This window comes from Drosophila mojavensis, unplaced genomic scaffold (assembly GCF_018153725.1).
Source record: "Drosophila mojavensis isolate 15081-1352.22 unplaced genomic scaffold, ASM1815372v1 contig_74, whole genome shotgun sequence".
NCBI lineage: Eukaryota > Metazoa > Arthropoda > Insecta > Diptera > Drosophilidae > Drosophila > Drosophila mojavensis.
In genome coordinates, this window is record NW_025318899.1 from 16,306,843 (window position 1) to 16,321,184 (window position 14,342).

A 14,342-nucleotide genomic window follows, 5' to 3' on the forward strand; every position below is an offset into this window, starting at 1 on the left:
CCACGCGCACGACATCGATATTAAAAGCCGATAGTTTAGTTGGCTATGTACAATTAGATTTTTTAAATGTTCCATCTCCAATTACTATCATTCTGTGTGAATGCCACAATTGCCAAGAGCAGCGTAAACGTTTTGTTTATTTCGCTGAGTTTCCTTATTAATAATACTTAAACTAACGTAAACTCTTCAGAAAAATGTCAAATATAACCGCCGCGGTCATTGCCAACCGCAATAAAAAGCATTTTTTGGGTGTGCCCGCACCTCTTGGCTATGTAGCCGGCGTGGGTCGTGGGTGAGTTTTATTTATTATACTTTTTGCAATCAATAAAAATGTATTAATGTTCTTTTTTCGTTACAATATAGCGCCACTGGCTTTACTACGCGTTCGGATATTGGTCCAGCTCGAGATGCCAATGATGTTTCCGATGATCGCCACGCGCCTCCGGCCACAAAGCGAAAAAAGAAGGACGAGGAGGAGGAGGAAGATGAGGATTTGAATGACTCGAACTATGACGAGTTTAGCGGTTACAGCGGATCACTCTTCTCTAAAGATCCATATGACAAGGATGACGAAGAGGCGGACGCTATTTATGATTCTATAGAAAAGCGTATGGATGAAAAACGTAAGGAATATCGTGACCGTCGCTTGCGTGAGGACCTGGAGCGTTATCGTCAGGAGCGTCCCAAAATTCAGCAACAGTTTAGCGATCTGAAGCGTTCGCTGGCCACAGTCACCAGCGAGGAATGGTCCACCATACCCGAAGTAGGGGACAGTCGCAATCGCAAGCAGCGCAATCCACGCGCCGAGAAATTTACCCCGTTGCCGGACAGCGTGCTCTCGCGGAATCTAGGCGGAGAGACTACCTCTTCACTGGATGCCAGCTCTGGTTTGGCTTCCATGGTGCCCGGCGTGGCGACGCCTGGCATGTTAACACCCACTGGAGATTTGGATTTGCGTAAAATTGGACAGGCGAGAAACACACTGATGAATGTCAAACTTTCGCAAGTTTCGGACTCTGTGACGGGACAAACGGTAGTCGATCCCAAGGGATATTTGACTGATTTGCAGAGCATGATACCTACCTATGGCGGCGATATCAATGACATTAAAAAGGCACGTCTGCTACTGAAGAGCGTGCGTGAAACGAATCCTAATCATCCCCCCGCTTGGATAGCGTCGGCTCGTCTGGAAGAGGTCACCGGCAAGGTACAAATGGCGCGCAATTTGATAATGCGTGGCTGCGAAATGAACCCACAATCAGAGGATCTCTGGCTGGAGGCGGCGCGTCTCCAACCACCTGATACAGCCAAAGCCGTCATTGCCCAAGCGGCACGCCACATTCCCACCTCGGTGCGCATTTGGATCAAGGCCGCCGACTTGGAGACCGAAACCAAAGCCAAACGACGCGTCTTTCGTAAAGCCCTCGAGCACATACCGAACTCTGTGCGTCTCTGGAAGGCGGCAGTGGAGCTGGAAAATCCGGACGATGCTCGCATTTTGCTTTCGCGAGCTGTCGAGTGCTGCAACACGAGCGTGGAGCTGTGGCTGGCATTGGCTCGCCTCGAGACCTATGAGAATGCGCGCAAGGTGCTGAACAAGGCGCGTGAGAATATCCCAACGGATCGTCAGATCTGGACAACGGCTGCCAAGCTGGAAGAGGCCAATGGCAACATACACATGGTGGAGAAGATTGTCGATCGTTCGCTCACATCGCTTACGGCCAATGGAGTGGAAATCAATCGCGATCACTGGTTCCAGGAGGCCATCGAGGCGGAGAAATCAGGTGCCGTTCATTGCTGTCAGGCGATCGTCAAAGCTGTCATTGGCATTGGCGTCGAGGAGGAGGATCGCAAGCAAACCTGGATTGATGATGCCGAATTTGTAAGTATTTGTAGGTTATCCTTAAAAAACCTTTTTTAATAAAAGCTTTCATTTTAGTGCGCCAAGGAAAATGCATTTGAGTGCGCGCGCGCTGTCTACGCGCATGCGCTGCAAATGTTTCCATCGAAGAAGAGCATTTGGTTGCGTGCTGCATACTTTGAGAAGAACCATGGAACCCGGGAGTCTCTGGAAGCGCTGCTGCAACGCGCTGTGGCGCACTGCCCCAAGTCGGAGATACTCTGGCTGATGGGCGCCAAGTCGAAGTGGATGGCAGGCGATGTGCCTGCGGCCAGAGGAATCTTGTCATTGGCCTTCCAGGCCAATCCCAATTCCGAGGACATTTGGTTGGCTGCTGTCAAGTTGGAATCGGAGAACTCGGAATATGAACGTGCGCGTCGTTTGCTGGCCAAGGCGCGTGGATCGGCGCCAACGCCTCGTGTCATGATGAAATCGGCACGCCTGGAATGGGCGCTGGAACGACTCGACGAGGCGTTACGTTTGCTGGCCGAAGCCGTGGAGGTGTTCCCTGATTTCCCGAAACTCTGGATGATGAAAGGTCAGATTGAGGAGCAGCAGCAGCGCACAGACGATGCAGCTGCCACATACACGCTGGCATTGAAGAAATGCCCCACCTCGATACCCCTGTGGATACTGTCGGCCAATCTGGAGGAGCGTAAAGGTGTCCTAACCAAGGCGCGTTCAATTTTGGAACGAGGCAGGCTGCGCAATCCCAAAGTGGCCGTGCTCTGGCTGGAGGCGATACGTGTGGAGCTGCGCGCCGGACTTAAAGAGATAGCCAGCACAATGATGGCGCGCGCCCTGCAAGAGTGTCCCAATGCCGGTGAGCTGTGGGCGGAGGCTATTTTCATGGAAACTAAGCCACAGCGTAAAACCAAATCTGTGGATGCTCTCAAGAAATGCGAACACGATCCGCACGTACTGCTGGCGGTGTCCAAGCTTTTCTGGTCGGAGCACAAGTTCTCCAAGTGCAGAGATTGGTTCAATCGAACGGTAAGAATAGAATTAAATCACTTTAATTTATAATTGCTATATATATTCTCTATTTCCTTTTCACATAGGTCAAAATTGATCCAGATTTGGGCGATGCTTGGGCATATTTCTACAAATTTGAGCTATTGCATGGCACAGAACAGCAGCAGCAGGAGGTGCTCGAGCGCTGCATAGCCGCAGAGCCCACCCATGGCGAGTCGTGGTGTCGCGTGAGCAAGTGCATCCGCAATTGGCAGTTTAAGACGCCCGATGTGCTACGTGCTGTGGTCCGGGAGCTATCCGTACCCATTTAAGTCGCCTCTTATTAAACTACAAACTATTGAATGATCAATAAATTGTGTGCAGGCTAATGCTGTATACGTCTGGAACCCTTGAAAATCTTGTAGATGCTCTGGCTGTGACTGCGGATCAGCTCGCAGAGGAACACAGCAAAGCTGAGCGCGGTGCCGTAGCCAAAGATGCGAAACGCGTAGCGGCATTCGGTGAGGCCAATGGACACAAAGCCACCAACGCCACTCTCGCACTTTGGTTTCTGTGGTATCCACTTGCGCTCCTCTCGGTTCACCAGGCTCACTTCGCGCTGCCAGCGTAATCTGCGTTAGGAGTAGTGTTATGTATGCTTTATAGCAAAGGCTCATCTCTACTCACTGTCGGCGAAATAGTTCCTTGTAGGGAAAGTTCTTGCGTGTGGGAATGCCCATCATGGGTAGCTGGAATGGTTCCAGCTCCATCAGTCCGCATTTCTCGGGCTCACTAAACGTATCGCTGACAACCTGGTAGCCCGCCTGCAGCTCCACCTGGTATGCGAACAGGCCAGTGCGCATTTTTTCCATGCCCAGAGCCGGACGCATGTAAGCATTATCTCCCTTCGTGGCAATCTTTTTGTGATACAAACTTTTGGTCACCGGATCGGTAGACTCTGTAAAATAGATTTTATTATATTGTGTGTCCTGCACGCCGATTTCCAGAGGCGATTGTCCCAAATCTCCCAGTGTTTGAATCGCATCCGATGGACTCTGCAACAGGGCGACAATATTCGCCGAGAAGGAGGTGAACAGAAAGAGAGCGGCCACGAATGTAGTGAAGACTATGATTCGGCCCGAACGATTGCGCACATCCACGTAGAATCCCTGCTGGCACATGGCGCCCCAGACAAAGTTGAGCGAGTCCATGTAGGACATCTTGTGCGTGTGCGGCGAGAAGAGCATTTCCAGTAGCATCACTACAACAGTTATGACCACCAGCACGATTATCGAGATCCAAACATCTATCTGGAACGGCATCGAGAAGATGTTGGCCACAGCTGACAGCGGCGGCTGGCGAAACATGATGCCGGCTCTCACACGATACGTTTCGGCCACAAAGTCGCATTGAGCAATGCGATCCAAACGCATGAAGATCGCCAGTTGAGCAAAGTCCAGTTCGTAACGCTGGAATCGACCCATTAGGCCGTCAAAGGAGCCGTTTGGCTGGCGCCAGCCATAATTGACGGTCTGATAGGTGTTGTAGCTGGCGGGTGCGAAGAAAGGAAAATACCAAGAGAGAATGAGACAAAATTAAAAGAAAAAATTAAAAGGAGAGGGAGAGAGAGACAAAGGAAAAGGCGTATAACAAATAGAGTATGAAGGATATAAACAATGATAGACAGAGGGAGATGTAGGAGAGAGATAGATAAAAAGAGAGAGAGAGAGAGATAGAGGTAGAGAGTGAGAGAAACATTGTAATAATGGGATGAGATAAGACGAAAAAATAATTGGACAAGAACGAGAGATAAAAATATTGAATAAGAGGATGAAGAAAGAGTGAGCTCACTTGCTTTTTTGTGATTAATTATAAAGAAGTTAAAATATAAAGAATGGGAAAAAGAATAGAGCGACACAATGCTGTGAGGTAAATGAAAGTACTAGGTATAGACGCATATCAAACCATGAAACAACAGAAAAGGAAATTTGTGTGAACAAAAGTAAAGGAAATTTCAGTGCGTAGCGTAAATCTAAAACAGGAGTTCTAAGCCCAATGTAAACGGAGCACTGTCCTACCTCACATTGAAACGATTGGCCAGCTCGAGCATCAGACGATGGTTGACTTTGGAAATGGTATCGATATGCCGCATGGACAGATCGTCAATAGTGGTAAAGAGATCTGGAAAGGCAATCACAATGGCGGTGTTGAAGACAATGCCCTCCAGATTCTGTCTATATGTGATCGCTGAGCCGAAATGCTGCAGCGCATGCGTGATGTGCCGAGCGTTGTGCAGTTGTTGGCCCACCAAACGAATCTTGGGCGGCTTCCAGGCGGCCACCTTGTAGACGTCTAGCAGGGATGCAGTGAAGGGCATGGCTGGACTATGCCAGAGCACGCGCAATTCGCTATCGGGTGGTATGAAGATCTCCTCGTCCGCAAGCAGCCCCAGATCCTGCATATCCTGCGTGAGCAGCAGCCAAAAGCGATTGGTGGTAAAGTAATTGTGCTCCCAGGCCGCTGACCAGCGCAGCAGATTCAGGGCACACGAGCTGTTGAACTGCAGCAGCAGGATGCCCAGCTTGTTGTGGAGGCCGGGCAGCAGAAAAGCCAGCTCCCAGTGGGTGTCATTGTTGGGGAAGAAGGTGCGCGGCGGCTTGGGCACCTGTGAGTCACTGTCCATCTGCGTCTCATTGCTGACATGTTGCAGATCATTCAGACAATGCTCCGTCCAGAGCTGCACATAGATGTCGTGCGCCATCAAGTGCTGCAGGAGCAAATGCAGACGTGACGCAGCTGGGTCGAAGGGATATGAATTTAGTTATGCGTTAGCTGCACTTGAGGCGGATGAGAATTTCCGTAACTCACCAATGTCCGCGTGACAAACAACGAGCATCAGACTGTGCACGCCATGGTGGCGATAGTAAGCGACTAGCATATCCGGCAATTGATTGCCCCACGCATCTCCTTTAGGCTGTCCACTGGGGATTGCTGCGTCAGCTGGCAGTGACACGTGGCCTGACATTGATGTCGTCGCTGTCAGTGGCCACAACAACAGCAATAGCAAGAGCAGCACCAGAAGCTCTGGGAATATTAACGAGCTCATGTTGATGCTCTGGATATGTCCTTTGCAACTCCTTTGCAAGTCCTTTGCATATCGCTTCCGTTAACCGGCAGTATTTATACCGAACCCGCGCCAGCGATTGCCTCGGCATAACGACATTAAATATAATTGAGCTCTTACTATTTTTTTTTGTCTTTTTCTTTGTTGGAAAGGCATTAAAATTATGCATTGATTACGCTTCATCGACTTGTTCACCTTTAGCCTCCTTTCGCGCTCATTCGCTGTCATTACGTATACGCCGCGTTGTCTTCACCGCAATTTGCCGCAATTCGCTGCAATTGGTCATCGTTGGACGGTTTAATTGCTGCACCAAGTGGCGCTCAAATTGTCCAGCCAAAGTCAATTACATGCCATTAAATAAAATAAGTTACACTTGAAAAGTTTTCTTCTGAGTGCAAATCAATCGCTATCACTAATTCCAGGAGGATATTGAGGTGGAGAAATCAGGTGATGTTCATTGCTGTCAGGCGTCAAAGCTGTCATTGGATTTGGCGTTGAGGAGGAGGATCGCAAGCAAACCTGGATTTATGATGACTACTTACCAAACTATAAACTATCGAATGATCAATAAATTGTATGCAGGCTAATGCTGTATACGTCTGGAACCTTTGAAATATTTGTAGATGTTTTTGCTGTGTTTACGGATCAGCTCGCAGAGGAGCACAGCAAAGCTGAGCGCGGTGCCATAGCCAAAGATGCGAAACGCGTAGCGGCACTCGGTGAGGCCAATGGACACAAAGCCACCAACGCCACTCTCGCACTTTGGCTTCTGTGGTATCCACTTGCGCTCCTCTCGGTTCACCAGGCTCACCTCGCGCTGCCAGCGTAATCTGCGTTAGGAGTATTGTTATGTGTGTTTTATAGCAAAGGCTCGTCTCTACTCACTGTCGGCGAAATAGTTCCTTGTAGGGAAAGTTCTTGCGTGTGGGAATGCCCATCATGGGTAGCTGGAATGGTTCCAGCTCCATCAGTCCGCATTTCTCGGGCTCACTAAACGTATCGCTGACAACCTGGTAGCCCGCCTGCAGCTCCACCTGGTATGCGAACAGGCCAGTGCGCATTTTTTCCATGCCCAGAGCCGGGCGCATGTAAGCATTATCTCCCTTCGTGGCAATCTTTTTGTGATACAAACTTTTGGTCACCGGATCGGTAGACTCTGTGAAATAGATTTTATTATATTGTGTGTCCTGCACGCCGATTTCCAGAGGCGATTGTCCCAAATCTCCCAGTGTTTGAATCGCATCCGATGGACTCTGCAACAGGGCGACAATATTCGCCGAGAAGGAGGTGAACAGAAAGAGAGCGGCCACGAATGTAGTGAAGACTATGATTCGGCCCGAACGATTGCGCACATCCACGTAGAATCCCTGCTGGCACATGGCGCCCCAGACAAAGTTGAGCGAGTCCATGTAGGACATCTTGTGCGTGTGCGGCGAGAAGAGCATTTCCAGTAGCATCACTACAACAGTTATGACCACCAGCACGATTATCGAGATCCAAACATCTATCTGGAACGGCATCGAGAAGATGTTGGCCACAGCTGACAGCGGCGGCTGGCGAAACATAATGCCGGCTCTCACACGATACGTTTCGGCCACAAAGTCGCAGATAGCAATACGATCCAAACGCATAAAAGTCGCCAGCTGGGCAAAGTCCAGTTCGTAACGCTGGAATCGACCCATTAGGCCGTCAAAGGAGCCGTTCGGCTGGCGCCAGCCATAATTGACGGTCTGGTAGGTGTTGTAGCTGATGGGTGCGAGAAAAAAGAAAAGATCAAGTGACAATAAGAAGTAGATCAAAACCAAAAAAAATTTGATGGATAGGGAGAGATAGAAAAAGGAAGAGGATCGGTATATTTTAAATAGGGAGTATGAAGGAAATTAAGAAAGATGGATAGAAAGAGAGAGAGAGAGAGAGACAGAGAGAGATAGAGGGATAGAGACCAATATTGTAGCAGAGAGTGAGTAAGAAATCGATATATAATGAAACAAACAAGTCGAAGAAATAATTGGATAATTGGACAAGAATGACAGAGAATAAAAGCGAAAAATGCTGAGGAAAAGAGTGAGGTCACGAAAGTGTTTTTTTCTTAGGCACGAAAGCAGATTATTTTATAAATAATTAAAGTAAGATGCAAAGAAAGATACAAAATAGAGCGACACAAAGCTCTGAAGTAAATGAAATGGACAAACATGAAGTAAAAACGTAAGCAAAGTACTAGGAGCACATGCGTAACAGCCTTGACTTACAAAAGAAAAGGAAATTTCAGTACTTGGATAAAATGAGAACGAGAAATTGCAGTACTTAGGTAAATCTATAGCAAGACTCTGATAGTTCTACCTCATATTGAAACGATTGGCCAGCTCGAGCATCAGACGATGGTTGACTTTAGAAAAGATATCGATATGCCGCATTGAAAGATCATCAACAGTGGTAAAGAGATCTGGAAAGGCAATCACAATGCCCGTGTTGAAGATAATGCCCTCCAGATTCTGTCTATATGTGATCGCTGAGCCGAAATGCTGCAGCGCATGCGTGATGTGCCGAGAGTTGTGCAGTTGTTGGCCCACCAAACGAATCTTGGGCGGCTTCCAGGCGGCCACCTTGTAGACGTCTAGCAGGGATGCAGTGAAGGGCATGACTGGACTATGCCAGAGCACGCGCAATTCGCTATCGGGTGGTATAAAGATCTCCTCGTCCGCAAGCAGCTCCAGATCCTGCATATCCTGCGTGAGCAGCAGCCAAAAGCGATTGGTGGTAAAGTAATTGTGCTCCCAGGCCGCTGACCAGCGCAGCAGATTCAGGGCACACGAGCTGTTGAACTGCAGCAGCAGGATGCCCAGCTTGTTGTGGAGGCCGGGCAGCAGAAAAGCCAGCTCCCAGTGGGTGTCATTGTTGGGGAAGAAGGTGCGCGGCGGCTTGGGCACCTGTGAGTCACTGTCCATCTGCGTCTCATTGCTGACATGTTGCAGATCATTCAGACAATGCTCCGTCCAGAGCTGCACATAGATGTCGTGCGCCATAAAGTGTTGTAGGAGCAAATGCAGACGTGACGCAGCTGGGTCGAAGGGATATGAATTTAGTTATGCGTTAGCTGCACTTGAGGCGGATGAGAATTTCCGTAACTCACCAATGTCCGCGTGACAAACAACGAGCATCAGAATGTGCACGCCATGGTGGCGATAGTAAGCGACTAGCATATCCGGCAATTGATTGCCCCACTGATCTCCTTTGGGCAGCTGCTGCTGCTGCTGCTGTCCACTGGGGATTGCTGCGTCAGCTGGCAATGACACGTGGCCTGACATTGATGTCGTCGCTGTCAGCAAGAGCAGCACCAGAAGTTCTGGGAATATTAACGAGTTCATGCTGATGCTCTGGCTGTGTCCTTTGCGAGTCCTTTGCATAACGCTTCCGTTAACCGGCAGTATTTATACCGAAGCCGCGCCAGCAATTGGCACGGCATAACGACATTAAATATAATTGAGCTCTTACTTTTTGGTTGGTTTTTTTGGTTTTTTGGCATATCAATGCATAATTGATTCGACTTCTTCACCTTTTGCTTCATTTTGCGCCCATTCGCTGTTGTCTGCACCGCAATTTGCCGCAATTCGCGGCGACAGCTGCAATTTTGGTCATCGTTGGACGGTTTAATTGCTGCACCAAGTGGCGCTCAAATTGTCCAGCCAAAGTCAATTACATGCCATTAAATAAAATAAGTTACACTTCAAAAGTTTCCTCCCCACCGACTTTCGCCGACTTTCCCCACGTAATAACTTCTTACATCACTTTTGCTATCACTTATTTATTACTTTCCAATCTTTCTTTTGCTTCATAAATGGTTTCCCTACAAATGCGAAAGTTTTCGCTGGCGATTCGGGCATGAAGTATAGATTTAACTGCGGCTAGGACTTTCCCATTAAACCTAGTTGGTGGAGGAACAATTTCGCTAGATATTAATTTTTGGTCATCTTAGGAGAATTTTTATTGAAGAACTATATTTGTATTGAAGAACTGGTGCAATTCTTAATCCGAAATGGATTTTTTTTATGTAAGTAAAATATTTATTATATAAAATCGAGAGATTATTGAGTGAGTTATTTCAAGAATTGAAGAGTTGGATTCACATATTTTTTTTCGAACTCTGCATCTTAAAAATTAGCTTTTAAATTTTCGTATTATTTGCATAAACCAATTTTTTTTTTATTATTAATTTATTATTTGGAATCTGTCTTATACTAAACCATACGGGAATTTATAAATCTTCAATATGTGTTATATATTAAATTTATTGTTAGATATTTCATTTAAATCTTGAATATTTGTTATATATTAAACTTATTGTTAGTTATTTCATTTACATATATTGTATTTACATTTGTTATATATTTATCCTAGATCTTTATGTCAAATGGAATGAAAAATACAAAATATTAAATTTTTGTATTTTTTTCAATAAGTTTTCAATAAAAGTTCTTAAATTGTGGTTTCAAATACTTGGCTCTATTTAGCTTTAATTTAAATTTAATTATTTTACTGTACCCAAAGCAAAATTAATTGTATTCTTGCAAAATGTCCCAGTCCTTAACGACTTTAAGTCATTTCGCTTGTTTATTACAGTTGTAAGTTGCAAGTTTACAAAGTTTCGCAACTGTATCAAATTCTATCATTATTTAGACACGAATTCGTTGTCTAGATATTTATGTAGCAAAACAAAGAAGCTTACTTGTTATTTGTTTTCGTTTTAAGAACATAAACTTCAGGGCTTAGCCTGGACTCTGCGAGGCCGCGCGCCTTGCGTGTCCTGCCGTTAAGTCGATGCTTTTAACACCTTTCCTATCAATAACTGGCTAGCTTATTGTCCATGGCTTCAATTTATCTACTTTGGCTTGTCATGTTCGCATTTCAAGCGAACGAAAATCCTCTAATTGTTTTGAAAAATGGCGCAATAAAGCTTTCAAGCTTGTTTTGACTCAAATCCGCCCACAACTTCGCTCTACTCTCTCTCTCTCTCTCTCTTTCGCCACTTCTCTGTTCTTTCTCCTTCAACTTTTGCTACTTATGTTTTCCTGTCGCTAGACACAAACGTGTGATAATCTGGATTTTTGGTGTTTGTTTTTCTGCTCCTGTGTGACACACACACACACACACGCACACTAATGGCAGCCATTTCGTATGGCACTTTTGGACCGCTATTCGCTATTCGCTTGTTGCCCATTTGTATTGCGTGCGCCTTCTGTGAGCGCTTCTGTCTGGAGATTGGGAATCGTTCCGGGACTCAGCTAAATGCTACGGCGGTGGCAATGGCAACGCTTCAATAACTTTTATCACTTTTAATTGGGTTTTTCTTTATAGCCAACGCATGTCTTATAAGACTTATAAGACAAACACACACACAGACTCACACATGAGATTGTAATTGTGTTAATTTGTCTCACTTGTGTGTGTGTGTGTTTGCCAGGGTGTGCCGTGTTGTTGTTTCGGCTTGTTTTTGTGACAGCCTTGGCTAATGCCAGTTTTTGCCCCGTTGCTTTGCCGTTCCGCTCAGTCCGAGATTTTCTTGCTTTCAATTTTCCTAATTGCTTCTTAATGCGCGTCATACGCCGGCAAGCAGAACTTTGCACTAATTTGTTTTTTAACTCGTTGTCACAGCTAAAATTGAACATACTTTAAAAACAAAAAACCATTTGCAACAATTTATTTCAATTTGTTATTCATATTAAGTAAATTAAAAAATTGTTAAGCATTTTTAAACGCTTTGAGTTAAGTCTAGAAATTACCGTAAAAATTGTAAATAAATTATTAGTTATATTTATTTTAAATGTTATATATTTAAATATTTTCTTCATATTGTTCGCTTTCATTTCTTTTATTGGTCAAATATTTTCTCTCACAACAATTAATTTATACACCCATTATACATACACATACACACACACACTCCCAAAGACATTTCCACACATACCAGTGCTGCCATCTGAGCTTCGCAGTAAGATGGATTATGCTTGAAAGTAGGCTAAAACAAGCTAAAATTGTAAGTATTTCTTCTAAAAATTTCTGTTAAGTCTTTCTTCCAAGAATTTTTTCTAAGTATTTTTTACAAGACTTTCCTCTAAGTGTTTCTTCTAAGTATTTGTTTTAAGTATTTCTTTTAAGTATTTTCTCCAAGAATTTCTTCGAAGTGTTTCCTTTAAGTATTTCCTCTAAGTCTTGAATGCTTAGCTGAATGATAGTTAAATATTTGCAATCAGTTCACTTCACTCCACTTTACTATACTGCACTCTGCACAACTGATCAGTCCCACCAGCTCTGGACGACTGAAGAATTGCTGCAGCTGCTGCCCTTTATATAGGGCATCTTTCTCTCAGCCCTAAGTTGCTCTCAAATGTTGCGCTCGGCACTAGGTGGGGCTCGTTACAGTCGAGCCTTAAGTGACCAATGGGAATACTCTCTGCTGCTGAAGGCATTCAAGCTTCGTATTACTCACACGAAGTGCTGATGCATACACATAGACAACTTAAATGATCTTCTGTAGATCCTCTTAGACTTTTGCCTTTGCTATGCAAACTGAGTGGGAGTCAGAAAGAGACAGACAAGGGGAGACAGACAAGGAGACAGATTACGTTTCCCAAGTGTATATATAATTGATAAAGCTAAATGCTGATATGCAAAATAGCTACTGTACATTAATATTCATAATTATTAGATGGTAGAGACAGAGACCGTGTCTTCTGTTCTGTAGTTCTCTTAGGGCCTAGGACTCTTGCAGAGTCTGCTTAAATTTCTTGCTATTCCATTCTCATTTTTACTTGATTTATTATCAATAGGCTCGCTTTAGCCTGAAAGAGGCTAAGCTGGCAACACTGACACACACACTCCCACCCGCATGCTATATATTATATATGTATGTACACACATACATTTATTCAGCTTATCAAGCAACTAATTTATGCTGCATGCGACGCCCAGTTCTCACGCTAGAGGGCGCTGCTGTTTCATTAATCATGTCCGCCATTTTTTGACATTTGCCCGTCATGTTCAACTACTTTCATAAAATTCACGCTACTCTTATTTTCTTAATTTTTCATCGTTGACAGATTTTCATACTCTACCGAAAAATGTCTTGGATTTCTGTGCGTCAAGTGAGTCTTTAAGTACGGTCTCTTTAATAAATAGGGTGCCAATTGAAATGCTTGTACTTATCATGTATATAGGGTATACATGGAAATATAAATTGAAATATTTACACTCATCAGCAGTTGTTGGGACTACGAGTGCCTGAATGCTGTTTTTATGTTTCTCTTCTTTATTTGTGTTTTTTTGTTTTTCGAATACTCAAATGCTAAGCACCTTTGTCACTGCATCAAAATGGAATTTAATATTAAAATCGCTGTCATGGCGAACCAAATTTATACATTTTTCTTGAATACAGGATACACTTGCTTTGCGCTTCACTTATCTTGTGTGGGTCTTGTAAGACATCTCGCCTTAAAGCGCACGCTTCATTTGCTGCTCGAAGTCTGTGTGCTTGGTGCTTGCATCAGTTTATATTAAGAGGATGCTCCGGAATCCTTTTATGTGGCACTTGTATCCTTTTTTGCTGTCCTTGCCGTTGTTGTTGTTGTTGTTGTTGCTGCTCGTGCGCCAATTTGATTTTCTTGTAGCGTAAATCAATGCAAATCGAAGGATGAACTGATTGGCTATGCAGGTCTCCGTTTCTGCTGCTCTGTGGCTCTGTGGTTCGGCGGTTCTGTGGCTCGGCGGCCTTAAGCAGCCAGCAGCGAGCAGCCACTACAATTATCGGAGATGTTACACCTGACTGCACGGCTGTTGGCCTGATTTGCATAAGCCGCAAGCTTTAAGCCTTTGACAATTAGCCAATATATATATGCCAATATATATATATATATTATTGAATGGCACATCAGGTATTGAATTCATTTGTGTGTGTGTGTGTGTGTGTGTAGCTGCCCTAAGCTAAATTGAAGTGTGCTTGGTGTTTATTATGTAACCACAATGCGCTACTTTGTGCTGCCTTTTAGCTTTCACGCCTTTGAAATACATTTAATCCATCATTGAGTTCAGACAGCCTCGATACACACACACACACACACGAGCAGACACCCACACACACCCACACACACACACACACACACACACACATAGATAGACCCATACAGTACGTTGTTAGCTTCGGGCTCTGCGCCTTTTTATCCTGTCCAAAAAGCTTTATTGACTCCCGCTTTCAATTTGTGCGACGCCCATTTGCAACCTGTTGAAAAGGTGCAAATTGCTGGCTGGCTTCTCTGACTTGGGTTTTACCTGAGCTCAGCAAACACGCTTACGCAGCCCTATCAATCAGAGGCA

The 14,342-nt window shown here is 45.0% G+C and overlaps 3 protein-coding genes across 3 annotated transcripts; 1 reads left to right on the top strand and 2 right to left on the bottom strand.

Annotated features, from left to right (window-relative positions):
• The first annotated feature begins 77 nt into the window (after positions 1-77).
• On the top strand, positions 78-3,271 carry LOC6582735 (pre-mRNA-processing factor 6). Its single transcript, XM_002008390.4, has 4 exons — positions 78-292; positions 364-1,882; positions 1,940-2,893; positions 2,962-3,271. The coding sequence occupies exons 1-4, from the start codon at positions 195-197 to the stop codon at positions 3,184-3,186; spliced, it is 2,796 nt and encodes a 931-aa protein (XP_002008426.4). The 5' UTR covers positions 78-194; the 3' UTR covers positions 3,187-3,271.
• Positions 2,915-5,969, bottom strand: LOC6582736. Its single transcript, XM_002008391.4, has 4 exons — positions 5,723-5,969; positions 4,933-5,650; positions 3,542-4,402; positions 2,915-3,486 (listed from the first exon to the last, which is right to left on the bottom strand). The coding sequence occupies exons 1-4, from the start codon at positions 5,958-5,960 to the stop codon at positions 3,240-3,242; spliced, it is 2,064 nt and encodes a 687-aa protein (XP_002008427.2). The 5' UTR covers positions 5,961-5,969; the 3' UTR covers positions 2,915-3,239.
• A 395-nt stretch (positions 5,970-6,364) lies between these two features.
• On the bottom strand, positions 6,365-10,313 carry LOC6582737. The gene is made up of 5 exons (XM_002008392.4): positions 9,109-10,313; positions 8,319-9,036; positions 6,864-7,724; positions 6,521-6,808; positions 6,365-6,454 (listed from the first exon to the last, which is right to left on the bottom strand). The coding sequence occupies exons 1-4, from the start codon at positions 9,380-9,382 to the stop codon at positions 6,562-6,564; spliced, it is 2,100 nt and encodes a 699-aa protein (XP_002008428.2). The 5' UTR covers positions 9,383-10,313; the 3' UTR covers positions 6,365-6,454; positions 6,521-6,561.
• Positions 10,314-14,342: the final 4,029 nt, after the last annotated feature.